General features: G+C 46.8%; 1 protein-coding gene across 1 annotated transcript; it reads left to right on the top strand.

Annotated features, from left to right (window-relative positions):
• NR1I2 (nuclear receptor subfamily 1 group I member 2) lies at nucleotides 1-25,992 on the top strand. The gene is made up of 10 exons (XM_054572292.1): nucleotides 1-256; nucleotides 10,806-11,083; nucleotides 15,319-15,537; nucleotides 18,526-18,659; nucleotides 19,436-19,623; nucleotides 20,549-20,823; nucleotides 22,219-22,361; nucleotides 22,560-22,676; nucleotides 23,013-23,118; nucleotides 24,502-25,992. The coding sequence occupies exons 2-10, from the start codon at nucleotides 11,010-11,012 to the stop codon at nucleotides 24,644-24,646; spliced, it is 1,401 nt and encodes a 466-aa protein (XP_054428267.1). The 5' UTR covers nucleotides 1-256; nucleotides 10,806-11,009; the 3' UTR covers nucleotides 24,647-25,992.
• Nucleotides 25,993-27,564: the final 1,572 nt, after the last annotated feature.

Below are 27,564 nucleotides of genomic sequence, written 5' to 3'. Positions count from 1 at the left end.
CGGACTGAAATGTAGGTGAGAGACAAGTTTGGCTCACATCCTGGGGAATAATAACCTATAACTAGGACGAAGAACAGAAAGTGCTGCCTGGACTTCAACAGGACCTTCAGGCTCTCCCGGCAAGGGAAGGGTTCACCTGCGAAAATCAAACAACTAGGCTAATGGGGATCTTGATGTTCTGATTGATCCTTTGTTCCTGATTATTCAGGGTAGACCCTGAAAGAGAAGTCACAGCAAAGAAGTTACCACCAAGCAGGTACAGTTTTTCTTTCTTTCTCTTTTGCTAGGGCCAGACTGCACACCCTCCCCACCCTTTTCACCACCCCCCCGCCCCCGCTCCCCTCCTCTTCGCGCCCCCACCCCCACCCCGGCTCAGCTCCATGCAAAAGAAGTATGGGAACACAAATGTAGCTTATGTTTGAGGTCAGCATCACAGTGGGTTGTGTAGCATGTTGGCCTTGTTGCTCTCCACATTTCTGGGATGCAAGAGACCACAAGGACAGTCACGTAGTACTGAGTCCCATTAACAATGCTCCCTGATCCTGCGCTGGTGTCCTAGAGCAATAGTCATTGAGGAAACCTCATTCCGACCTGAGTTGCCATGAGCCATACAGACAACCAGCCCCTCTCTGTTGCAGAGTTGGAGTCCAAAATAGTCTAGGCGAGGCCCCAGAGGCTATTACTTATTTAATACGTTGGTAAATAAAACCATACACCAAAAAATGTTTACTTAAAACATTTTAGTTACATAGCAACTAATAATATAATAATATAAAATAAAAATAATACAATAATATTAAAATATAATAAATAACTTTTTAAAACTTTAGTTCTATAATAAACAGTCTAAATAAGGAGTTACAAACTATGGCTCACAGGCCAAATCCAGCCCACCAGTTTTTTTTATAAATAAAGTTTTATTGGAATACAGCCATGCTCATTCATTATTTATTATCTACAGCTGCTTTTGCTCTACAACAGCAGAATTGCTGTTTGCAGTTGCAAAAGAGACAGTGTAGCTACCAAAACATAAAATATTAACTAGCTGGCCCTTTATAGAAAAATTTGGCAGCTCCTAGTCTCAAGCTATTATTTTGTTCCTCAGTTATTATGGAATAAACATAATGGACAACCACAAAACTCATTTAACTATTGTTACTAGGTAATAGCTTTTTAAAACTTGAAATTATTATATGCTGCTTATAAAAATGAAAAAGTAGTACAGAGAAAGCTAAATTCTCCTTTCGCCATCCTGCCAACACTAATACCCTCTTCCCCCAAAAGTAATTCCTAGAACCAGTCTGGTGTATTTATTGCTAGATGGTTTCCTTTGCATTCACATATGTACCAATAAATTAGCTGTTGTCAAATTCTCCTTCTGTTTTTCCCCCTCAACAAACTGTCCATATGCATAGTCCATGTGGAGACTTTTTAGATCTACATATAGCTCTACCTCAATTTTAACTGCTACATGGTATTCCACAGAATACAATCCTTTTATTTAGCTATTTCTTTTTTGTTAGTTATATAAGCCGTTTCCAGTATTCCCCTTTTGCCAAAATGCTAGAATTACCCTCACTGTATAAGCCTTCCTGTGCCCATGTGCACGTGTTTTTCTAGAGGATATTCTGGGAAGTTGAATTGCTACATCATGAGGTATGTGCATTTTAATTTTTGATACTGTCAAATTGCCCTCCACAGGGTCTGTACCATTTTATACTCCAACTGGTAGAAAATGGTAGTTAGTGCTCCTTCACCCCCTGATGCTGGCTATTCATTAAACATCTTATTTTCCAACAGGATGAGTAAAAATAGTAACCCTTTTAAAAAATATTTAAATTTCCCTGATTACTAAGGTATTAGTTTTCCAGGGTTGCCATAACAAAATACCAGACTAGGTGGACTAAACAACAGAAATTTATTTTCTCTCTGTTCTGGAGGCTGGAAATCCAACATGAAGGTGTCAGCGGGGTTGGTTTTTTCTGAGGCCTCTCTCCTTGGCTTGCAGGTGGCTGTCTTCTAGCAGTGTCCTCACATGCCCTTTCTTCTGTGTGAGTGCATCCCTGGTGTCTTTCTTTGTGCTCAAATTTCCCCATCTTAAAAGGACACCAGTCATATTGGATTAGAGTCCATTCTAATGACCCCATTCGGGCTTCATTACCTCTTTAAAAACCCTATATCCAAATATAGTCACATTCTGAGGTGTACTGGGGGACACAAGTCAACCCATAACATCTAAAGAAGTTGGGCATTTTTTTACGCAGTTCTTGGCCATCTTTTTTATATATGTCTTGACCACCATATTGTCTCTTCTTAATTGCTTGCTCATATTCTTAGCTCTTTTTATATCGGGTTATCTTTTTCTATTCACTTGTAGGAGTTTCACATATATTCTTAATACTAATTCTTTGATAAACATATAATAAATATTCTAAGTCTATAATTTGTCCTTTAATTTTGTTAACATTGTGTTTTTAGTCAACAGAAGCATTTACTATTATTGTTATGCTATTGTTATTTTGATGTAGTTGAAGTTATTAATTTTCTCCTTTAAATTTTGTTCTTCAGGCTTATTTGAAAAAGCATTCTCAACTTCTAAGCTTCTGATGATATTTTGGCATACTCTCCTCTAATACTTTTATCATTAAAAGATAGGTCTTTAGTCTACCTGGAACTTTTTTCCTATGAATTATTCTAATAGGATTTAATGAAAAGTTGTCCTCTTCCTTTCCATTTGAAATGTCACCTCCAGCATGTATTTCAGTTGGATATTCTGACTTTTTCATGCCTGTTGCTGGATACTTTGTTCTTCTGGGTTTTTTTCCTGATTCCTAAGCCAATTTCCATTGCAGCTCTACTGTTTCTAATTGTTTTTTACTGATATATAGAAATCTATTTTGTGTTTTAATATTTTGTCTGGTCACCTTACAGAATTCTTTTAGTAGTTTTAAGAGTTTATCAGTTGATTCCTTTGGAATTTCTTGGTAGACAACCATATCATATATGTATAACAAGAGTTTTTTCCTTCTGTTCTAATCTTTCCACAGCCTAATGTACATATATATATGTATTTTTTTTTTATTTTTTTGTGGCATTGCTTTTTCTTGGCCTTCCAACACAATGCTGAGTAAATAGCTATGATAGAGTTGTCTCAGGGCTGGCTGATCCAGATTTGTATGCGTTGTACACTGTCCAATTCTAAGGGTACCACTCACAGTTAGATGTCTTAGGTATATTCATCATGTTCCTGATTTTAATCCATTTTTATTATATGCTGTGAACTCATATTTCTTGGCAACTTCTTTGCAGAATTGTTTTAGGCTGGGACTGTGCCCTGGTCACAACCTGGGTAAGACATAGAAATGTGTGTGGGACTCTTCTTGCATACAGGAGCCTTCTAGCTGTTGTGATTTTAAGAGAAGTGCACCCAATATCTGCTCATCCATCTGCCGTACTTCCTGAACTTCTGTAAAGCATTGAAATAGCAAACTGAATATCCTACTGAAAATTAAAATGAAGATACATATTTAAATCCCTTCTGTAACATATGTAACAATTCTCCTGGGTCTCTATGAATTCCAAAGAGAGTCAAACTACAAAACCATAGGCAAGAGCACTACACATGCACGTAAGAGACAAGCAGATAAATCAGAGGTTGTTGCACCCTGTTAAATGTTGGAAGAGGGTACAGGGTGTACCTTTGGCTTGAGCTGACCCCAGCTCGAAGCCCTGATCCATGTCTAGGAATGAACTTTCTGACCTCTTGAATCTGATGAGTATGTCCAAGAAACACAAAAGCTGACTTTCATTTATGGCCGCTTGAAGATAACAGCTGGCCTCTCATATTTGAATTCAAACAATGTGATTTTTGCTCTCTCAGTTCCCTCTGGATGCCTTTCCCAGCAGGACCAAGAAGGGGGAGACTTCACAGTATTTGACCCATTTCAAAATTTTTAAAAATATATTATCTCATCTTATGCCCATGAATTTTGTGACAAAAACTTAATTTAAGTAGTATGTCTATTTGCACTACAGGAAGAATCGGAATAAAGGGAAAAGAAAAGAAGTTCTGTCACTTACTGCCTTCCTGACCTTGGACACACTTCAAAGCCCCAAGTTCCTCATTTGTGAATGGGAAAATAAGACCTGCCCCACCCCACTCAGCTAGGGGGAGGCCTGCTCCGCTGACCTCACAGGCACCTCCCAAGGAAATGATTATTTTGAAATCATTTTGTAAACATCAAAACCTGTGTAATGTGAGTTAATAAATTAACCAAGCTTCTCCCTTCTTGGAACAAAGCCAACAATTTTATAAGCTTCACTGTTGACTTCTAGAAATGCAATTCCTATATAATTTCCCTTTACCTACTTTGTTTCCTCTTTATCCTCTGATGTGTGTGTGTGTCGATATATACATATTATAAAATATACATATTATGGATATGCTCATAAGACATAGATATATAAAGCGTATGTGTGTATATATTATAATCTAGCTGTTTCTGATAGCTTCTATTACTAAAATCATGACTTTTCTACCATTTTCCCCCTTTTGCTTAGATCCTGTCATTTCAACTCCAAATTGCCCACTCTTTCCCCCCATAACCTCAGTAACCTGAATCCAAAGCTCTTGATTTGACTCATTTGAAGATTAAATGTAACCTGTATCTCCTGCACACCCTTTTCCTGGGAAGGTGCTGTCTCTCTCACTCCCAAATGTACATTGACTTTAAACAACAATTTGTGATGCTAGTCATTTTACATGCCTGTGTGATCCCTTTTTTGTTTTCTGGGTGCTCAAGATGTTTTTAGTGCCATATCCTCTGCCCACCATTTGGTGGTCATCTCCCTCATGTCCTTTTTTTTGTGTGTATGGCTGATTTTTTGTCCGGTTAGTTGGAGCTCTAGATCCTTGCTACTCCAAGTGGGCACCGCAGACCACAGCATCAGAAGCTGCCAGGAAGGCAGAGGGGCTCAGGCCCAGCTCAGACTGTGGAGTGCACAGTCCAGTTAGAGGATCCCATCTTGGGCTGTAAGTGGCTCTGGGGACCCGAAGCAGGCACAGGAGAGAAGGGAGGCAACAGTCAGTGACTGCCCCAGACCCAAGCCTCACAGCGATTCAAACGTCGCTCAAAGACTAAGGTCATTTGGGATCAAATGCAGATTAACTGACCTGGTCAGCTTTTTACCCCTCACAGTAGCGCTTTTAACTATCATTGCCGCTTTCCTTCCTGCTTCTCTGCCTCATCGCTTCTGCTGCTTCACACCTCTCCTGGCTCCAGGCCCTGCCGTCCTTCTGGTGTGAGGGCGCCCAGATGAGGCCAGACTGACATATGTGGGCACTGGCATCCCTCTCAAATTTTGGTTTCCCTTTTAGGATTCTTTAAATATTTGATCACACTTATTTAGCCACAAGTGATGTTATTTTTTTAAAGTGTGGTAAAATATACCAAAATTTACCATCTTAACCATTAAGTGTACAATTCAGTAATGTTACATATATTTATATTGTGCATCTGGTCTCCAGACCTTTTCTACCTCGTAAAGCTGAAACGCTAGACCTATTAAACAACAACTCCGTGTGCCTCCCTCCCAAGCCCCTGGCAACCATCTTTCATATTGTTAAAAATTTTGTTGAGGAGTAATTGCAAATATAACTGTATGTATTTAAAGAGTACACATGATGATTTGATATACATATACATTGTTGAATGATTACCAAGGTCAAGATAACTAACACATCCATCACCTCACATAGTGTGTATGTGTGGTGAGGATGCTTAAGATTTACTCTCAGCGATGTTCAAGTATATAACACTGTCTCAGTAACTATAGCGCCATGCTGTGTACATTGCCACTGTTCTCCTCTCTGTTTCTATGAGCTTGATTATTCTAGATATCTCATATAAGTGGAATCATACAGTATTTGTCTTTTTGTAAATGGCTTATTTCACTTAGCATAACGTCTTGGAGGTTTATCTATTGTGTAGCATGTGTCAGAATGACCTTTCAAGGCTGGAAATATTTCATTATATGTATGTACCACATATACACATATACCACATTTTATTTGTCCATTCATCTGTAGATGGACATTTTGGTTGCTTCCATCTTTTGGTTATTGTAAATAATGTTGCTGTAAACACAGGTGTACAGATATCTCTTTGAGATGCTGCTTTCAATTCTTTTGGCTATATACCCAAAATATACTGGATCTTTTGGATCCAGTAAAATTTCTGGATTATAAGGTAATTCTAGTTTTAATATTAGCGCAACCTCCAAGCTGTTTTCCGTAGAGGTTGCACCATTTTACGCTTCCACCAACAGTGCAAAGGGTTCCAGTTTCCCCACATCCTTGTCAACATTTGTTCTTTTCCATTTTTCTTATAGTGACCATCCTAATGCATGGGAGGCGATGTCTCACTGTGACTTTGATTTGCATTTCCCTGCTGATTAGTGATGTTGGGCACGTTTTCATATGCTCGTTGGCAAGTGATGCTCTTATGATAAAAAATGTGTACCATGTACTTCATGGTCAAAATAAATAAATTATTCCATGCATTTTCCGAACCAGGAAACTTCTTGGAAGGCATGTCTAAATGGTTTGATAATAAAATAGTCCACTCATTCCCTGAAAACTGCCCTTTACCACATATCGACTCGTTTCTGGCTCTGTGCGCTGATTTCAGTAGGTGGCCCAGGGTGGCCCAGGGTGGCCCTTACCTGGCTGAGTGGGGTGGCCCTGCGTGACAGGCATGGGGCCCTCTGATCACAGAGACGGCTTGGCACCTTCAGGGAGTGTTTTCAGTCTCCACCTCTGGGCGATGACTACTTTGATAAGAAAGGAAACAATTTGTGATTTACCTACCCTCTGGTATGTTCCAGCTATGTTTTAGTGTCCTTTGGGTAGGGTGGCCCCCAGGTAGCAGCTGGCCCTTTAATTTGGCTGTTTGTATAGCTGACATTCAGATTCACTGGGAGAGCATCTGAATGGGTCAGTGAATCGCTTGTCCCTGGGAGAGAGCAATTATACCATTTCTCATGTGCCCCCAGGAAGCCTATGGACCCTTTGTTCAGACTCCAGGGCCTGGATCAATTTGAAGCCCCTCTGAGGACAGCTGCGAGGGGGCCAGGGCTGCAAGCATCCTCCTCTTGCAAGGCAGGCGGTGCCCCTTTACATGAGAGTCTCCTTGACAAGGACAGAGGTGGGAGGCTATGAACATTCATAGGGAACACTACTGCCCCCTGTGTAACTGCAAATGTTGGCATTTTATCCTACATGTCCTGTCTTCTTCTGATGTGTGTGTCAAGGAAGGAGTAACACCTTTTTCTATCAAAAGCTTTCTTTGATCCCTGCGCTAAAACTAAAAGCTAGTTTGATGGGTGTCTTTTCAAAACCCCACATCCCGCTTTAACTCCCACCTTGCTGCCAACTCATCCTCTTGAAGCCAAAGTTCACTCTTCCCCCTTCAGAGTTGCCAGAAGGAAAAGTAAGCTCAATCCTTGCCATTCAAGCACTATGCCAGAATTAGCAGTGCGTCAGAGAGATGTGACAGGGTCAATGGCAGGACAGGGTCAAGGACAGGACAGGGTCAAGGACAGGCCAAGCAATCCTGCTTTGCCAGATCAATGGAAAGGGCCTTTCTGAAGAATTCTTGTTTTGCCACTGTCATCAAGGCATCTGGTCCTGACATCAGGATCAAAATGTCACAGGAGCCTAAGCTGGAAAGGCTTTGCTGCTGGTCTGAGATGGTATCTCCCCTGGAGACTCCAGCAGTTCGTGTGGCTGAGGAGAGAAACAGGGCAGATGGATTTACGCAAACTTAGGCTTCTCGGCCCCTCACTCACATGGGCTCCTTCCTATGGTCACATGCTTTTGTAAAATATTCAAAAAATGATATTCAACCACAGTTGGAGCTTTTACTTCTGCTGTTATATTTTCCCCGACACTGAGTCATGGTGGAATGGCCATGTGCACATTCGGGGGTCAGGCTAAAGGCAGCTGAGTCAGGGACACAGTTTGCTAGGGTGTTTGCAGGTGGCTGCAGTTACTTGCATGTAGAGTTAATTAGTGCTAGCCATTCAGTGTAGAAAAGGGTTCTGGGAGGGCCCCACTCCACCTTCTCATCCACTGACGTGACCAGAAGACGCAGGGCCTGAGGTGCGCCACAACATCACCGCACCCTGTGGTATCCAGACTGAAGGAGGGGAACGAGGTTTGAAATGTGTGGAGCCAGAACTCAATCTATCCACACAGAAATCTTTCCACGTAGAAAGACTTATGTGAAAGAATCTTGACAGAGGTTTTCCTGTTTGACAGCAATCCTCAGCAATTGTGAAGATGAATCTTTTCTCTGTTATCACAATAAAAAGGAAATTTTGATCAACAATGCTATAGGAAAAATTTTATCTTTTCTGTTCTTTATATTTAAAAATGACATTTACAAAATCATTGTTCTATGAGGAGTTTAACTTGTTTTCTATGGCTGCTGCAATAAATCCACAGTCTTGGTGGCTTAAACAATACAAAATTTAGTATCTTACAGTTCTGGATGTCCAAAGTCCAAAATCAGTGTCATAGGGCTAAAATCAAGGTGTTGCCAGGCTGGTTGCTTTGGAAGCTCTAGGGGAAATCTGCTTCCTTGATTTTTCCAGCTTCTAGTTGACACGTGCAATTCTTCGGTTCCTGGTCTCTTCCTCCATCTTGATAGGCAGTGGCATAGAATCTGACACCTTTGTCATCATCACATCTCTTTCTCTGACCAAACCCAGGAAAGTTTCCCTGACTTTAAGGATTCATGTGATTAGATTAAGGCCAGCTGGGTAATTCTGGATAATCTCTCCATTTCAAGGTCTGTACCATTAATCACATCTGCAAAGACCCTTCTGCCATATAAGGAAACATATCCACAGGCTCCGGTTGAGGATCTCTTTAGGGGCTATTATTTTGTCTCTCACAAATAGACAAAAAGATAATAGAGGTGTGTCAGGCTATTCATTGATTAAAATGTTACATTATTTTCCTGGTTTTGTAATGTTTCTTACTTGTCCTTTTTAATATTTGTAATTTATTGTTATTTAAAAATTTTTTCTCTCACAAAAATATGTGCTCTTTGGTACCTATGTATTTGTAATTTTGAATCCTTTTTCTTAGAGAAGAATCCCCTAATTGCATAAGCTCAGATTCCCATGTAAGCTGACTAATGGCGTCTCTACTCTCCCAATAACTAAACTGAGAACATTCTCTGCCCCCAAGCAGCAGGGGTCTGCTCTTGGCTGGTGTGGCTCACAGGCCACCGAGGGAACCACACAAGTGTGGAACAAGGCTCCCTGTGTCTCCCCTAGTGACCCTCCTTCTGTCTGTGACCTTAGAGAGTCACTTACCTAAACAAAGTGCAGCATGTAGACATGAGGGAAGGGAAGCCCCAAATAGCAGACATGCCTGGGGGAGACAGCAGAAGAGTGGGGTGACGTAGAAGTCCCCGAACTGTTAAACAGGAAACTTAACAAATCTCCTTCTTTCGTAAGTACCACGATTCTCTTCTGTTCACCCAGTCAGCTCTTTCTTTCTCCCCTGCCTATGGCCATGACTCTGCAACTTGTCTGCCTCGCTCTCTCGGACTCTTTCCTGTCCTCAGCACTGACCAGCAGCCCCTCTGCTTTTCTTGTGCTACCTTAGGAAAACACTCATCACCTGTGGCTTCTTTTGGGCCCAATTTAACTTTCCCTCTTCATCCTTTGGTGCTGCTTCCCCTTCCTCTGCTTGAACTTTTGCTTGAACTTCTTTCACTTTGCTTTCGGCAATTTCTAAATTACAACCCCCATTCTCCCTTGCCTAGTTTTTTCTGTTTCTTAGCAATATCCCAAAGTCTTGCCAAGGGCTTCTCTCCTGCCCATCATTTCCCTTCTAACATTTTGCTTTTCCTGCTATATTGAGAATGTTCCTCTTCCCCAGACCTCTCTGCTAAACCCCGCAGCCTAACAAGCAGCCTCTCGAGCCTCTCACTGGGCCTTTTCTCCTTACTTATACATGAAGGCAACCACTTCCCATGTCGACACCTGATTTCTGGCCTGTTGACCCAGATATACCCACAGCGCCACTTACCTGTGTTCTTGCAAACGGTCTCTAACACTTGACTCCAAAGATCAGTAGTGGGTCATTTTCCTCCCCAGTCACCCCCACCAGAACACCTCTCTTCCTGGCCCCTTCCTTTTAGTCCTTCCCTTTCACATGGTCATTCTGCAGGCGAAGGAGTGTGCATGCTCACACATTTTTCTGGGTTTTTTAAATCTAGTCTGTAGTTATGATGAGCCATCTGTCCTATATTGTTGAGTCCCGTCATGTGGTTTAAACATTCACATGGAGTGTGCTGCATCTCACAGCCTCATCTCTCTTTGAAAAGGAAACCCCGGTTCTGTGGACCTGAGACAGGATCTCATTCTGCCTTTTTTTGGAACCTGAAATTGCTCTGAGCCCTCTCCCAGTACCACGGCGGCAGCCCTCCGCAAGAGTCCCTGTGTGGGCCTCCTGTCGTCCTTCTCTGCTGGTCATAGCCCACCAAGGTGTGCTAGCTAGTTCTCATTGTCACAGCTGCAGCTGCAGTTTTTCCCTGGCTCCCTCCTTCAGCCCTGTCTGCTCTCCTCTCTCCACTGCTGCTCCCAGCTCCCAGCCCCTTCTTCTCCTCCCTTCCTCTCGGGGGTCCTTGCTCCTTCGTCATAAATTATGAAAATGTAGTTTATGTTTTCTTTAGAATTTCCCTCCATTATCACCTGGGGATCCACCATTCTCCTTCCTTTCTCTTCAGGTTCAAAGGTGTCTTCCCCGAAGTGCATGCTCTCCACTCCTGGGGTAGAGGACCCCCCTGGGCCAGCTTCTGAGTGGCACCTGCCTGCACCATTCCTCTGCAGCCTCCTCGCCCTTCACTGCTTACCCTTCCAGATCTGGTCCTGGGGCAACATTCTTCCCGCCCTGCCCCCCAACAGGACAGTACACTCTCCTCTTCCTCTTCATGCTCAAGGCCATGTTGGCCTCACCAGGAGCTTCCATGTCAGTTATGAGGATTCCTGAACACCAGAGAAGTTGGTGAGTAGAGCGAGTTAGTCCAACGTCAGTGGCAGGAGCTGGGGCCTCTTGACAATGAGGGCGGGACAATGCCCACTACATCTCCAGCCCAAGGGAGCAAAAAACAAAGTCCTCTGATGTCCAGGAGGTTGTGGGACAACTCGGTCCTGGTTGGTCACAATTAGTCACTGTCACGTGTATATGTGCTTCATTCACAGAGGATCTCCCTTTTTCCTAGTTTAATGGGGGATTTGGAGCCCTTCACAAATGAAGCCACTGCATAGATATAGTTCTATATCAGCTTTGGAAGACTATTGCTGCAGGCACACAGGACCAAGCCTTCAGCAATTTCAATGATTCCTTAGGCAGCACACTGAATGGGTGGCTCACCCCAAAGCTCCCTGGAGATCCCTTGTGACTAAGCCAAAGCGGGTATTTTTAAGGGCTTAGTTAAAGCCCCTGGTTGGTGGAAGACAAAAGAAAAAGCCTCCAACATAAACAATAACTAAAATACAAAGACTGAGAACCACTGAATCTGTAGAAAACAGGCAGCATCAGTCCTCGCAAAACTGCAGGTCCTTCCTTCCTTCCTTCCTCTTTCTTTCCTTCTTCCTTCCTTCCTTCCTCTCTCTCTCTCTCTCTTTCTTTCTCTTTCTTGCTCTCTTCACCCAAGAATATGTTTATTGATTTTAGAGCGAGAGGAAGAGAGAGAGAGAGAAGCATCGATGTGAAAGAGGAACATCGATCAGTTGTCTCCCATATGTCCCCTGACTAGGAATTGAACCTGCATGCAGCCTTTTAGTGTATGAGATGACACTCCAACCAACTGGGTATGAGCCACCCAGCCAGGGTCGCTGGTCCTTTTGGACAGAGGGTCGGCTGTGTACATGAGCCTCTGCTTAGAAAGGCAGGGGTATGCAATACAGATGAAGCCTCCTGGCAACTGGCCAAGATCCAGTGGATAGGCATCGTGACCTTGACTATTTTTCTGACATGAGACAGGACGCCTCTGGGTGTGACAAGAGTGGCAGCAAGTTTCCTTGGTCCCTTCTGCTATCACCATCATTGAGATGGCAGGAACTGAGGATCTTAAGAAATCACTTTCTGCCTGAAAACAAAGAACCACTTGAAAGGAATCACACAATATGAAGGGCTGTTTGAAATGCACTGCCTAGGAAAAAGTGCCATAGAAATGCAGGAGATTTGATAAATGGCTCACCTGCTCAGAAACATCCTGTGAATGACACAGCGGAATGTTGAACTGTTGAATTGAGAACACATGTTTCAGAGTCAGACTGACCTGGGTTCAAATTCTGCCTCTGCCTCCTACTAGTTAAGCAATGTCAACTAATCAGGCCCCCCCCACAGCGGGGGGTGGGGATGTGTGCTCACTTCAGCAAGCCTCAGTCATGCACAGACACTACATTCATTAATTTATTCATTCTTTTATTGATGGCTCTTCCTTGCTAAGAGTGTATTCTATCTTTGGTCTTTAGCCTCAATACTGGACTTTACAATTAGTTGTTTTTGCAAAGCCCTCACCGGAGAAGGATTTCACTTTCAGGGAATACAGGAGGTGATCTTGTCAACCCTCTGCTGGCAATTTTGCAGAACACCAAGCACAGGAAGGAGCATGTACAAGCCTCAGAGTAAACACAACTGGGATCCATTGAATCCGCAGGCCTGCTTGGTCATATGAAATTCACATGAAAGAGAGACGTGGCTGGCACATACCAGTTACCTTGTCACTGTCATTTTCCTGCCCAGAGGGTACTCTTCTATGAGAAGGACTGATGTAAGAGTGCAGTGGGATCAGAACACCCCAGTACCCATTGGTTGCTAACTAAATTCCAGGGGTTCTGTTTCCATTATTTCTTGCCTTGCAACAAGCCTCTCCAAAACTTACTGGACTACACCAACCACCATTGTCTTTTCTTCATGATTCTGTGTGTTGCCAGAGCTTAGCTGGGAGCCCTTCTGCTTCACATGGCATCAGTCAGATGCTTAACTGGGCTGGGACAGCCAAGAGCACTCACTCGCTTACAAGTCCGGAGCTGGGTGGGTGTGGCCGGAAGCCTAGGGCAGCGGGGTCTCTCTCTGTGTCTCTCAGGGCTCTCTCTCTTCACATGGCCTCGTTGTGTGGTCACTCCCACAGGGGAGCCAGACTTTGTCACACGGTGGTGTAGGGATCCCCAAAGGGTAAAAGCAGAAGCTATCGGGCCTTCTTATGGTTCAGGCCCAGAACTGTCACTTCCCTACATCCTATTGCTTAAAGCAAGTCACAGGTCATCTCAGATTCGTCATGGGAGGGGACTGCACAGGGGTGGGACTCTGGGAGGTGAGGTTTATTGGGGACAATCTTTGGACAATAGCTGTCAGGGCTCTCTACCTGGGGCTTCATAACAATATGAGAGAATGGACTATGGAATGTACCAGCGTCTGCTTATTTATCAGAAAACTTGGGCAAAACAAAATAGAAGTTATACCAATGCTAGGGACTGGGATACTGACGTTAATTTTAGTACCTCCTCATTAAGGAATTGGGGAATGTACTTAATTAGGCACGGTTTAAGTAGATGTCTCTTCCCTGTCCCTTAGGAGACATTTCTATCATCTTCTTGGTGTGTGTCATCTACTGAGCTTCTGTGATCTACGTGTCTTGTTGTAATCATGTATTGCTTCCCTTCCAGGGAACAGCATCTCACTCTTCTTTTGTCCAAAGTTAATCCTTTAGGTGCAGAATTTCTGCCAACTGTCCCCATAGCCCCGGATCCTGCTATTCCTAATGGCTCGTGAATAAAGATGAAATCTTGAGGCAGATTGTTGTCCTCCAATATGCAATCTGAAACAATACCTTGTGTATAAAATTTTCTGTTCCTGTGACCATCCTTGGTTTTGGAACTCTTTGTAACTGAGCAGTTGGAGGGTTTTATGGCAAGCGTTGGATTTCTGCCAAACTAACGATGTCCAGCTTTCGTAAAACATGAAAGAGAGCCCAACATAGCAGTATCTGGTGTTTGATAGATGCTCAACAATGCTTGTTGAGTGAAATAATAAATGTCATATTAATTACCTTTTGCAAAGAACCCAAGACGTTGTGAGTTTCAGTAACTGTTTGTTACCATGTTAACATCTGTCTCCATCCCCTTTTTCAGAAATTTTATTTATTTTTTATTGAGGTATAATTGACATGTAACATTACATTATTTTCAGGTCTACAATGTTATGATTTGATAATGGCTTATGCTGCAAAATGATCACCACAATAAGTTTAGTTAACATCCGTCACTATCCCTGTTCAGTTCAAGTTCACTGTCAGCCTATTTTATCTGCAGTTTTCTGAAGGACCAGGGTCAGGGGACAGATTAATTTCTAATTCATTCTTACAGGTGAAATTGTCAGCTTTCATCTGCTGTGCTATCAGAAATGGAAATTTGCATCTTGAAATTTTACTGACAGTTTTATTTTGGTTTTAGAAAAGGCAATGTCATCTGTGTTCTGGTAACCCTCAGCCTAGAGGGACTTTGGGGAAGAGTAGTGAATAATTCCCAATTTCTGCTCCTCACTCTCAATGCCCATCCCCAGTGGAAGTCACATCACTCTCTCAGGGCAAAAGCCGACTGGGCGGACACCTTGGGTGCAGCTCTCTCAATGGACACAAATTCTAGATTATCCGCCTATACCCCGGCTCCACTGGGATCTGGGCTATTTTTCTCCTGCTTCCTGAACCTGGCTCTTCTCTGTCTTTCTCCCCATCTGGTCAGTTATTCAATTGAAAACTCTCTTTCTACTCAGCCATCCCAGCTCCCTCTGGGAGCCTGGGCCACAACACCCCTGAGAGACGGTCCCCTCCTCAGGTCTTCCCAGTCCCAGAAACCATCATGAACAAGTGGCCTGTCCCATGGGCTGCCCCATGTTCAGGGCTTTGTCCTGTTCATGTTCTCTCAATCTCAGTCTGTTCAAAAATTGCTACTACAGTCCAACCCCGGTAGCCTTTTCTTTTTCCATCTTCTTTCTTCCTCTTAGCCTTCTCTATTCCATGTTCTTGTTCATGGGTTTTACTCCAGGGCCTATTATTGTACATACAATGACATGGTTGCATCTGCCTTTATAATGACCCCAATCCCATCCCAAGCTTCTTCCATGGTAGGTCAGCTCTTGGGTTCACAGAACCACATCGGAGTGGCACACAGGGAGGACCGCCTCAGCGCAACGCTGTCCGGCCCTTTTGTTGCCTGTCGTTATTTCACTTCTAGTCCCAGAGGGCCGGAAGCAAAGCTGGAGGTGAGACCTGAAGAAAGCTGGAGCCATGATGACCTTGTGCACTGTGGAGATGCAGACTCCACTCCTGGAAAGCCCACCGTCAATGCAGAAGAGGGAGGTGGGGCACCTCATATCTGCCGCGTATGCGGGGACAAGGCCACTGGTTATCACTTCAATGTCATGACGTGTGAAGGATGCAAGGGTTTCTTCAGGTAGGGTAACCTGTCAGCCTTCACCCACAGACCGCTCCTGACACACTGGGTCACATCTAACTGGGGTTGCACCATTGGCCCGCTGGACACAGGGACCTCAGCTTGACCTGTCTCCCAGGTCCAGAGAGAGAGCAGGCGGCCCATTCAAAGGCTCCTAATTAGTCTCAGGAGAGCCCTTTACACCTCAAAGCCATCCTCATCTTGTGTTTTCCTACCGGAGGAAGGTCTCCCTCCCGTAAGATACCCCATATGTTCTGAATAAAATAGAAATCCAGTCTGTAAAAGAGGAGTTTGAAAATCCAAAATGCAAGTGTTCAAATCAGTCTTAGGGTGTGGTTTTTCAGTAAGAATGGTATAAAATAAATGAAGAATATGACAAGACAAGCTCACTTAGAAACAGGCAAATAGGGAGGTCCAAAAATGAAAGACTAAAAAGTCCCAGCTCACAGCAAGACAGGCCCAGACAGAAGAGCTCACATTGTCCAGCCAAAGAAAGAGAACAGCAAAGCTCAATGTAGGCTCAGACCAAGGGGAACAGAAGCCGACCAGGAAAGGAGGGGAGCGGAGGAAGGCGTATTTGAGGAAGGGCTCTCCCCTGGCCCTGATGGAGGGCTGGGTGTCCTGAGAGCAGCTCCCACCTCTGGGGTCACATTTGGGACCCTCACACATTGTTGGGACACCAGCCTGATGGGGTCCTCTGAAGAGGTGTTTGTTTTTTTTGTTTTGTTTTTGTTTTTTCCCTGAAGGCTGAACAAGGGAATGGAAACAAACCCTAGAGCCAGAGCCGACCCTACAGTCCCAGAGGTGGGCTGCAGTCAGCATTTCATGGGTGGGGGGGTCCGTCCCACAGAAGAACTTCCAGACCCATATCAGCCCAGGGAGGCACTGTAGCAGCTCAGCGCGCCCCCTACCCCCACACCCTCTGAGTGAAGAAATCCCCGCTTTGGGCCGCTTGAGCCATTCTCAGGCCCCCATGGGGCTAGGTGAGCCTAGGGCGTTCTAAGACGACCGTGTTCCAGTGGGAACAAGCGTGCATGTTGTGCGGATTATAACACAGGTCAGACCAGCCACAGTGTGGTAAAGCCTTTTGAGTGGAGTGTTCTGTCACTTGCATTCAGTTACAAGTGACAGAACACTCCACTCAAAAGGGTCTACCAATAAGGGAAATATGTTACCTCTCATAACTAGAAGTCTGAAGGGTTGGGCTGAATTCAGGGCTGGCATGATCATCAGCTCAGTTCTTCCCATTTTTCTTTTCTGCCATCCAGCGTGAGGACCCTGACCTCAGCCTGCTCCCCTTGGGGCAGCATAGAGCCTGGGTGGTCAGCCTGGAACAGAAAGGGCCATCTCTTCTTCTCCTTAAGAGGAAAGAAGCATTTCCCAGAAGGCCCCCCTCATTCCACATTGACTAGAACTGGGCACCAGACTCCCCCTGAATTGGCCACTCACAGAGAGTGTCCCTGAGCTAGGTCATATGCCAACAGGGCCAGGTGGAGGAGGGCGGCCCCCTGAGCCAGATCCCATCCTGCCTGCAGCATCTGTGTGGGATGCTTTGGGGTGTGGGGCCGTCTGCTCTCCCCTTCAGCCCAGTCTGTTCTGGGACCCCCAGAGGGAGACAGCACACTGTAGTGGTACGAGCTTGCATTCTAGTGTCAGGCAGACACAGATTCATATTTCAGCTTGTCACTTACCCTAAGGACAGGCAGTGCAGCGATATATGTTTGACTCAGTTTCTGCATCTGTACCAGGCAGATGACACAATGTATTCTGTGCAGTTGTGAGAACTGAATTTGCAAAGCTGTGCAAAATAACTAGCCCAGCATATGACCCATAGCATGCTGCTAATAAACTCGAGTGCCTCCCCCTCTCTACCCTTTTGGGTGTTCAGGAGTAGGATCAGGGTCTCTTACTCAGCCACAGGGGAAGCAAAAGTGAAGGGGTGTTGCCTGTGAAGCACCTGCCCCCTGGGCTAGTCACTGGCCTGACCCACCAGTTACCCGATTCTGAGTGTGGCGCAGCCTCCCGCTTCAGCCCCCAAGGCTGTCTGCAGCCACTCCTGTCTGTCCCCACGTTCCTCACCAGCATTCCCTCATCTTCCACGCTGCCAAACCAGAATCAGAGGCTAGGGCCAGGGAAGAATTTTTTTCTTTCTATTCTGCTGTGACTGGTCGGGGGATAAATTTACAATCCGATGGCTAGGCCTTTTGTGGGAAGTTCAGGATGCCTGGGCTGTGGGGAGAGGGTGGTTGTGCTGGGGCCTCTAAAGGGCATTGACCCCACCATCTTCTTACCTGGCACAGCCGGGCAAGGACAAGCGGCTGCATTAACCACACACTTCACTATTACAGGGCTGTGAACTTCTTTGCTCCATAAGGCCAATCAGGAAAAGGCACATTTCCAATGGGGAAGCCACTGCTCAGTGAGGTAGAAAGCCTCCTCATAGTTACCTCTCCTCCAGCTGCCCATGACCCCTGAATGTGGAGTGGGGGCTTCTTATGTTTCTTAGGCTTCTGGGGTAAGGTTTCTTCTGGGTCCCTCGTCCAACAAGGAGAAACCCAGGGAGAGACCACCACCACAGAAACATTGCTAAGGTCCTCTTCTAGGGTGCCCAGGAACAAGGACAGAAGGGAAGGGGATAGGGGTGTGGGAGGGACCTGGGCCTGGGGCCTGGAGCAGAAGCATCCCAGACAGCGGCTTGGGGCTGCCGCAAGGCCATGTTGAAAGTGAACAGAGCAGGAAAGATTTCCACCTGTTTCCCTCCTCCAGTGACCTCTGGGCCTTGAGGAAAGCCTAGCCCAAATGGAAGATGGAAGAAGCCCCTCCTCTACCGTTCCTATGAACCTGACCCAATTCAGAGGCAAAGGCAGGCTCACAGAGGGTTTGGCTAGTGTCCTGGTAGTGGGACAGGACAGAGAGGAAGAGAGGTGTGGCCTGGAGCTCTCTGGCCTGTTCTCCATGGCCTACCTTTTGCTCTTCGTTTTCTACCAGGAGGGCCATGAAACGCAATGCCCGGCTGAGGTGCCCCTTTCGGAAGAGCTCCTGCGAGATCACCCAGAAGACCCGACGACAATGCCAGGCCTGCCGCTTACGCAAGTGCCTGGAGAGTGGCATGAAGAAGGAGAGTGAGCAGTGGGATGTGCCCTGAGTGGGCGTGGGACCAGGTGCATGGGTACTGTGAGCCTGGGGCCCAGCAGGAATCGGCCTGGGGGATGTGTATGCGCAGGTGTGCAGAGGTGCACCATGAAAGTGTGCGCGCATGTGCATAAGTGCTTGTAGCAGCTGAGGCCTGTGTGCAACAGGCAGGAATGTGGAGCAGAGCTTGCAGCCTGTACCACACGGTCCATCCCAGCATGTGACAGATGGAGGGGAACTTTATCCTCTGCTCTGGGTGTGGGGGGCATCTCGAACCAGAATCACACCCGTGTGTCCCCTGAAGTGCCCTTGTGATTCTTGTTGGCCCCTTTAAAATTGCCCTTATTGTGTTTTAGTGGAATTGGGGGAAGTGAATTGGGGAGAGGGAAGCCAGAGACACACGGTGCGATACGACCCCCAACCTTCCAGTGGGTCATGCCCACTGGCTGTCCCAGATGCAGCATCTTGCCCAGGAACTGTTTGCAGACAGGTGACACAGGATGCTTTTTCATTCTACCTGTCAAGCTTTGGAATAATTGTGCTCCTGGGTCACTCTGAGATTAAACACAGTCATGGGGAGCACACCAGCTGCACCTCATCACTCTGTCCTTACCTAGGTGTTTCTCCAGAGGAGCCCATGGTCCTCATGAGCCCAGAGAAGGGTGGGTTTCTTGTAGACAGCACTTGCCCTGCTGTTGCGTCTGGGGTTAAGAAGGGTGGCCTAGCTCCTCGCGGTACCTGAGCCTGCTCCTGGCTGTCCCTGCAGTGATCATGTCTGACGCAGCAGTGGAGCAGAGGCGGGCCTTGATCAGGAGGAAGAAGCAAGAACGGACTGGGATGCAGCCCCTGGAGGCCAAGGGTCTGACTGAAGAGCAGCAGACAATGATCAGGGAGCTGATGGATGCTCAGATGAAAACCTTTGACACCACCTTCTCCCATTTCAAGAATTTCCGGGTATGAGGTTTTAGAGTTAGCTCAGCAGCTATGCCAGCTCCTCAAAACCCCAACTCATCCTCAAGGACCCTCAAAGAGTGGCCCTGGACACCAGCAGCAGTGGTACCTGAGAACTTGTGAGAACTTGTTAGAACTTGTTAGAAATGCAGAGTCACACCTCCAAATCGGGAACTCTGAGGGTGGGCCCGGCAGTCTGTATTTTGACAAGCCCCTCCCCCAAACCCTCCGGGTGATTCTGGTGCATGCTGGGGTTTGAGAATCTTTGCTTTCTCCTTCCAAAACAGGTGGGATTTGGGTTTGAGCCATAAATGGAGTCTTGGATGCTGAGTTGTCCCAGAGTTGCTGGCATTCAGGACTTCAGGAAAACAGGGTCAGGGCCTGTGGGGGGTAAGACACTTGTGAACTGGTTTTACTGATTCATGAGATGTTAGTGATCTCAGCACTGTCGGCCGCCTCTGATCCCTGTGCCCTTCTCCCCCGAACTCACCATGCACACAGAGTTTGGGGTGACCTGCCCAGCTCAGAGAACTGGCAGCCAGTGGCCCCAGAGATCTGATCTGTTCTTTCCATATGCAGACCCCAGACTCTTCTCTCAGAGTTTCCCAAGTGCAAGGCCAGGGATGCTGGGGACACATCCATGGGTGTAGGTCCCCCTCACCTTCCCTGGGACAGGGAGCAAATCTATGTATGACCAGGCAGGGATGACAGAAAACATTAATTCACAGATCCAGAAAGTGCACCACCCGATAGGAGACCACGGAGAAGAAGCGAGCGCTGTGTGTGCGCGCGTCTGTGCGTACGCCTGCAGTAGTGCATCCTCTCATGCCTGCTGCTGTGGGTGTCCATCAGGGGCCTGTGTGGGAACTTGTTTGGGGGAATACATGCTGTCTATCCTCTCCTTTCTCTACCTCCTGCTCTGTTCCAGCTGCCGGAGGTGCTCAGCAGTGGCCATGAGGTCCTGGAATCTCCGCAGCCTCCATCGGTGGAAGATGGTACCAAGTGGAGCCAGATCAGAGAAGATCTATGCTCATTGAAGGTCTCTCTGAAGCTGCGGGGGGAAGACGGCAGCATCTGGAACTACAAACCCTCAGCAGAAGCCAGTGGGAAAGAAATCTTTTCCATGCTGCCTCACATGGCCGACATGTCAACCTACATGTTCAAAGGCATCATCAACTTTGCCAAAGTCATCTCCCACTTCAGGTAGGACATGAGGGCTGGTGGACAGGTATGGGAAAGAGCAGAAAGCAGCCAGTGGGTTTAAAAGCTCTGGGGCAGATCCTTCTGAACTTGGGATATGTTGGTGCCCAAAGACCCTCCTTTATCCCTGCCCCTGCACCAGGCACCTGCACCGTGGAGGGGGCGGGGATGGAGCCCTCACTGCCCATCTCCTTAGCTTGGGACTGCGGGTCTGCCATTCAGTCTCACTGTGTCTCAGCCTCCTCATCTCCTGGAAGGGAGCTGATGAGGTCTACTTGCTGAGCTGTTGTCTGAAATAAGAAAACATCTGCAGAGCATCCCGCTCATACATAATGGACATTCAGGTAGTAATTACCTCTCCTATTTCTTCCCAAAAAGGCAGGAATCATAAGTTGATAGTTCCAGTTTAAAGAAAGAGCTGGAAGGAAAGGGAAGAAAGTCCAGAGGAAGAATAAAGAGAGAGACAGACACAGATGCTGGGTTGCTAGCAGCCTGCCATGGAGAGATGGTTGAGGGGGCCATGAGGAGGAAGGGCAGTCCTGAGAACCAAGGGGCTGGGACTCCCCAAAGCTAGGTGGGGAGGCAACAACCAGGGGGCAGTGAGGTGGGGAGAAACCTGGAATCCTCCTGGTGTGGTGGCAAACACTGCCCTATAATGTGTAATCTGTCAGGGCTGGAGGCAGTGATGGGCACACCTGTCCATGGGGTTGGCCACGTGGCCTGGTCAGGTGGAGCTGAATAGCACACACAACACAGGGGGCTGAATACCCAAGGAGACCAAAGCCAGTTGGAGGAACATTAGAGGTGGCCACTGGGGCTACCTGGGCTCCAGGCATCCTGGATGCCTGGAGAGAAACAGCAGAAATATGAACTCCAGAACAGACAGCAGGAAGCAAACATCCCTGCAGCATGGAACTCATGCCAAAGGAGTAGCTGAGGCATGACTCTGGAAGGACTTCTAGGAGGCACAAAGGTAGCTTGGCCTGAAGGACTAGCAGGTTAATTTAAGTGAAGATAAAGGGGCCATCATTCCAAGTGGGGAAACTGAGGCAGAAAGAATGAAGCCAGGGAGCAGGAGCCAAGGCATTGGCTGTGGGTCAGTGGCTGGGCAGGGAGTTGGAGGGGACAGGGCTGGGCTGTAAGGGACACCAAGCTCCATTGGCAGGGAGTCCCTGAAGGCAGCAAGAGACTAGAGGAAGGTGGCAGGGAGGGGTAATCTGCTTGTCTGGATTGTGAGGGCAGAGATTGGAGGCAACCAAAAGCAACTGCAATAATCCTCAAGGGTATGAGTTCATCCTACCTCCTCCCTCCCTCTCCCCCATTTCTGGATTATGGGAGTGGGTGCTGGCCTGTGGCAGCTTCCTGGAAGCTGGCATCCCCTCCTATCCTTGCTGCCAGGGACCTGCCCATTGAGGACCAGATCTCGCTGCTGAAGGGGGCTGCCTTTGAGCTGTGCCAGCTGAGATTCAACACGGTGTTCGATGCAGAGACCGGGACCTGGGAGTGTGGCCGGCTGTCTTACTGCTTGGAAGACCCTGCAGGTGCCCAAGAGCCACGTGCTGGCCCGGCAGAGGGAGGGAAACAACTGGGAGGGAGGAGAGGAGCCACGCCAGGATGTGCATGTCTGAACACTGCAGGGCAGAAGGCTGGGCAATGGGAAGAACGACCTTGGTCAGGGAACTCTGGAGTTTGGGTCTCTTTCCTGACCGGTTTCCCCCTCACCCTGCATCCACCCACAGGTGGCTTCCAGCAGCTTCTGCTGGAGCCTGTGCTGAAGTTCCACTACATGCTGAAAAAGCTGCAGCTGCACAAGGAGGAGTATGTGCTGATGCAGGCCATCTCCCTCTTCTCTCCTGGTGAGGCCCCTGCCTGGCCCACTTGGCCTCCCAGCCCCCAGGCTTGCTCGCAGCCCCTCAGCTTTAGCTGTGGAGGCAGTAGCCCTTCCTCCACCATCCCCAGAGAAGATCCTAACCAATAGATCTTCTTGTTCTCTCTTCCTGCAAAGCCAGGATGGGGACTCCAGCTGAGTTTTCCTTGGGTGGGTGGGCCACAAACAGCCCTCGTGGCGATCCAGTCATTTCTCTGCCTGGATGTCTTGGCTCTGGAAGGTGATTGCTGTCTCTGGGCCAGACTGAACTTGTCTTTGCCCCTGTGGCCTTGCTGGCCCCACACTGCCTTTCCCTTTCTACCAGACCGCCCAGGCGTGGAGCAGCGTAGTGTGGTGGACCAGCTGCAGGAAAGATTCACCATCGCCCTGAAGGCCTACATTGAGTGCAATCGTCCCCAGCCTGGCCACCGGTGAGCAGCAAGCAGGGAGGGTATGAGGGGGTTCCCCTAAGAGCCCTGCCCTTGGGGCTCTGCTCCCTACCTGCTGCCCCTCCCCCCCATTTTGGGGCTCTCTGGGAGAGCAGAGTGAAGGCACTCCTGGGGCAGGCTTTGATTTCCAGGGTTTTGGGGCACCGTTCTGTGACCTCTATTGAGGCCTCCTGTCCAGCCCAGGCTGAACAATGGAGAAATCTAAAAACGGCATGAGGCCATGCCCAGCTGATGGAACACTACTTCCTGAGGCTCAGCTCCTTTCTGCCCAGGGCCTTCTCTTCTGTCATCAAGGGGAGGGGACAGTCAGGCACTCTCCTGAGGCTCTTACAGAATTTTCTAGCAATAGCCAGAAATATATAATGTTAACAATAATGATGATAATAGTAAATCTATAATAGCTATCATTTATTGAGAAGTGCTAGCCCGGCAGTTTACATGTATTATCACCATTAATCCTGAAAACAGCCCCACCAAGTGAGTGCTACCACCATCTGCAGAGGACTGGACGCTCAGGGTAGCTGTCCCAGGTTCCACTGCCAAACAGGTGGGATCTGGAGGTGGACCCAGGTGGGCCAAGTCCATGGCCCACACTCTTGAGCACTGCCTAACCACCTCCCAGAACAAAGGTGAGCAAATGAGGCAGGAAACTCCTTAGTTTGTTCTCACACAACCAGAAGGAGGAGGGCTGCTAAGGGCTTGGCTGGACAGGGGCTTCCATCCCTTCACTGGGCCTCAGGAGTCCACAGGTTTGAGCCATGAAGCCAGCAATGTGTATGTGAGTCCTTATTTGGCCTGCTCCAGCTTTCTTTTGAGCTCAGAATCTTGGGGTGCTACAGCAGCTGCATCTTTCTTTGCTCAGTTGTCCCCTGTATGGAGCTGGGAGGTGTCATGAGGAAACTGAGGCACAAGGTGTACGTCAGTCACTATATCCCGGGCTAGATCCAGAAGGGATAGCAGCTTTCAGCCCCTGATTCCACAACTACTGCCCTCAGTCCTCACTCCAGCCCTTACCTAAGGCTGTGATTCCCAAAACTGACCTGTGCACTTGGTGCCTGCAATGACTGCGTGTTCCCATGGAAAGCTCCTTGTACAAGGACTCAAACCCAGAGGATGAGGTGTAAGTTGCAGGGGAGGGATGCATGTCTACACCTTAAGTCCCCCAGGCTGTTCTGTCCTTCTTGTCCACAGGCTGAAAGAGAAGCTTAAGGAATTCAACTGAGACTTTCTCAGCTGAATTTTGGCTGACCCAAAGTGTTCTGAGATTAAAACCTCAAAACTTGTGCAACTCCCAAGTGGTCCCAGGGTCGGTGGGTAGGGGCAAGGGTGGGCTGCCTCTCAACCTTTGCTCTGGCTGGCCTGCAGGTTCCTGTTCCTGAAGATCATGGCTATGCTCACCGAACTTCGCAGCATCAATGCCCAGCACACCCAGCGGCTGCTGCGCATCCACGACTTACACCCCTTTGCTACCCCCCTCATGCAGGAATTGTTGAGCATCTCAGAGAACTGAGCGGCTGCCCCATGGGCGCGCCTCTGGGGGGTAGCCATATCCAGAGTCCTCGGAGCCGCCACTCCTGGGGCTAGTCAGAGGGACACTGCCAAGATCAGACCATGCCCTACAGGTGCTGCCTTCTCGGGGAACACACGGCAGCTCTGATGATGCTGGCCAGCATTCCACAGGAAGGGACAGGGACCCCTAGCCCCCAGCTCAGTCTGTGGAGAGCAAAGCCACTGACCCTCAGAGAGAGAGTGCATTGGCCTAGAGATCAGACCTATCAGGAGGCAAGGCCACTGCCCCCTTAGAAAAGGCCCTGTGGTCTGGGGATTTAGTGTCGTGGTAGGAGAGCAGAAAGGATGGCTGGGGTTGGGCCAACTGAGGGTCTATGCCCACTCCCAAGTTCATTAGCTTCTTGGGTTTTTTCACTGCTATTTCTAGTACTCCTGTCTCCTACTTTCCGCTCACTCTCAACCCACAGCACCTTGTCTTGGGTTGCTTGGGGAGTTCCAGGCCTGTGTTGATCAGCAGGTGCATTAGGGTCTATGGGAATATTCTAGGGAGAAGACAGAGAGCCTGCACCAATGTCAGAGCTTGTCATGACCATTCTGTGTGTCCATTCTTCCCTCCTTATGTGTCTATGCATCCATTCAAACATTAAGTACGAACAATATGCAACCTGCTGTATGATATATATGCTGAACCAGACATGGATCCTGACCTCGAAGAGTTTATAGTCCAGCAAAGAAAACAAAGCAGAAACACAAATAACCTTGATCAAAAGGAAAAGTGACAAGTGCCAATAATAAGAAATTTCTTTGTGTGGATGCTAAGCTATTCTAGGATAGTGGGTACACATGAGGACCTAAGTAAGAGACCCCTGGAACATGTGGGCACATGTGTGTGACTTGGTGTAGGTCTGCTCCATATCTGAACTGGGGCTTAGGTTTTCTCCTGAGGCTGAAACACTGGGTTGTTTTGACAGGTTATGCTGACAGGCAGTTAATAAATGTGTTAGATGTGCATGCACTGTATGTTCCTGTTTCCAAATCTATTATCAAAACTCAAGAGTATGAAAGTTTTATAAAGCTTTGTTTATATCCATTTTGAGTAAAAATGTTTTTGCTTTTTTGCCAATTACACTTTAATTCCACCCTTAAGGCTTAGTTTGCAAATATAATCCTGAGTTTAATGTCAAATCAAGGCCTGACAACTTAAATAACTTTTAGCTAGAGGTTTAAAAACTTTTTTTTTTCTGGCTTCTGGGGAAAAAAGACATTTAGGGGTGGGAAAAGAGAAACGTCTTACATATAATATACAAATTTCTATTTCCATTTTTTACTACTTATTTTAGCATTGCCCTTTACACAGCTGAAGACTATTGGTGCAAGAACATAAAAATGTATTCTTGGTTTTCTCATAAAATGATTCTTCTATATAAAAATGTAATATACTTATGTCATAATTAAAAATGTAGTAATTGAACTAATCTTAAGTCTAATATGTTGATGCAAATGAAGCTACAAGTTAACTGAATTTTAAGGAACAGATACTTGCTTAGCTTTTATCATTTTGCAAGAAGTTGGCCAAACTTTGAGAGCATAAGAAATTGACATCATACCTCAAAGCAAGCAAACCTATTCCCTCTGTTCCTTCTAGATTTACCAGCCTCTTCTGCATGAAGGAGATTTAGAACACACTCATTTTTAGAAAGAAACTAAGGGGGGAAATATCTTTGCAAATACAATGAACACAGCTTTTGCTCCCAGGGATTTGTCTCTTTTGGAAATATGTGTCATTCAACTATATTCATAAATCATATGCATCTCCTCTTCCTCTTTGGGGTAATTTTGAGTGTGTCAGTCATTCAAATGTATGCTACAGTGAGGGCAAGCTGTGATTAAGAATGGATGCAAACTTCCATCTCCCAGTATTGATTTTAAAAATGGGCAGTTACCCAAACATTGACTTGATATGTACATATCTATATAATAAGTATATATAATAAAAACTAAGTGTAGTCCAAATGTAGTTAAGATTCAAGGTTAGATGAACCAAAGAGCTCGCCCAGGATACTTCCTTTCAGCAGTCTGGATCTCACGTTTATAGGGCTGGGAGCCAGGCTCAAATTTCCTACTCTCAAACATTTGGATTTCCCTATTACTCTCTCCACTGTGCTTCGAGCAGGTAGAACTGGGTCAGTTTCTAGGCATCCCTGTGGCCACTGTTGTTTTTCTAGGTCTTGCCTCCGGTGAGGATGAAATCAGTTTCCAAAGCTCAGGAGAAAAGACCTTCTAAGTTAAGTTACTCTTTACCTTCTAGCTCCCCCATTAGTCAGAGCCACTCAGCAGCCAATCCCTACCTCGCCCAGACTTTAAAGATCTAATTATATAAAGTCTTCACATCAAGTCTTAGTGGAAGGTCCAGGGTGGCTTCTCCTTTCTGGAGAAAAGAGGACATAAAGAGAAACATACATTTGGTCAATCATCCTTTTTCACTCTGACAACTGGTGGGCATCATCATTCCATCTTCCACAACACTTCAGTTTTTCCCTGGACATGTTCCTGTAACATACCCACAGCTCTCCTAAATGTGAAGGTGCTCCTGGGTAAGTGAACTATTCCTACACCTGAGGACTGGGTGACCACACCCTCACTTCTGTTTACTTCCTCACCAGCTTCTCCTTGAAGGGATTCTGCATCCTGACAGCTCCCTTTCCTCAGTAACTACCCTTTTAGAACACCTAAAATGGTATCCACTGTAACTGTCCCCCCGAAATGTGATCCCAGAGGACTGGAAAGGCACCCTTCCAGGATTTTAAGTTAAAAGAGTTATCTTCCTCTCTCCCCATTCATACAGGGCAGGAAACAAGGTATTAGAGAATTCCCAACAAATGTACTTCAATGCCATCAGGAGGCCAGCCCATCCCACAA

Source organism: Pteronotus mesoamericanus, unplaced genomic scaffold (genome assembly GCF_021234165.1).
Source record: "Pteronotus mesoamericanus isolate MK-2021 breed Mesoamerican mustached bat unplaced genomic scaffold, CSHL_Meso_final contig_228, whole genome shotgun sequence".
Taxonomy (NCBI): Eukaryota; Metazoa; Chordata; class Mammalia; order Chiroptera; family Mormoopidae; genus Pteronotus; species Pteronotus mesoamericanus.
Note: the sequence above shows the minus strand (reverse complement) of the source record. Positions and strands in the feature narration are given on the sequence as shown.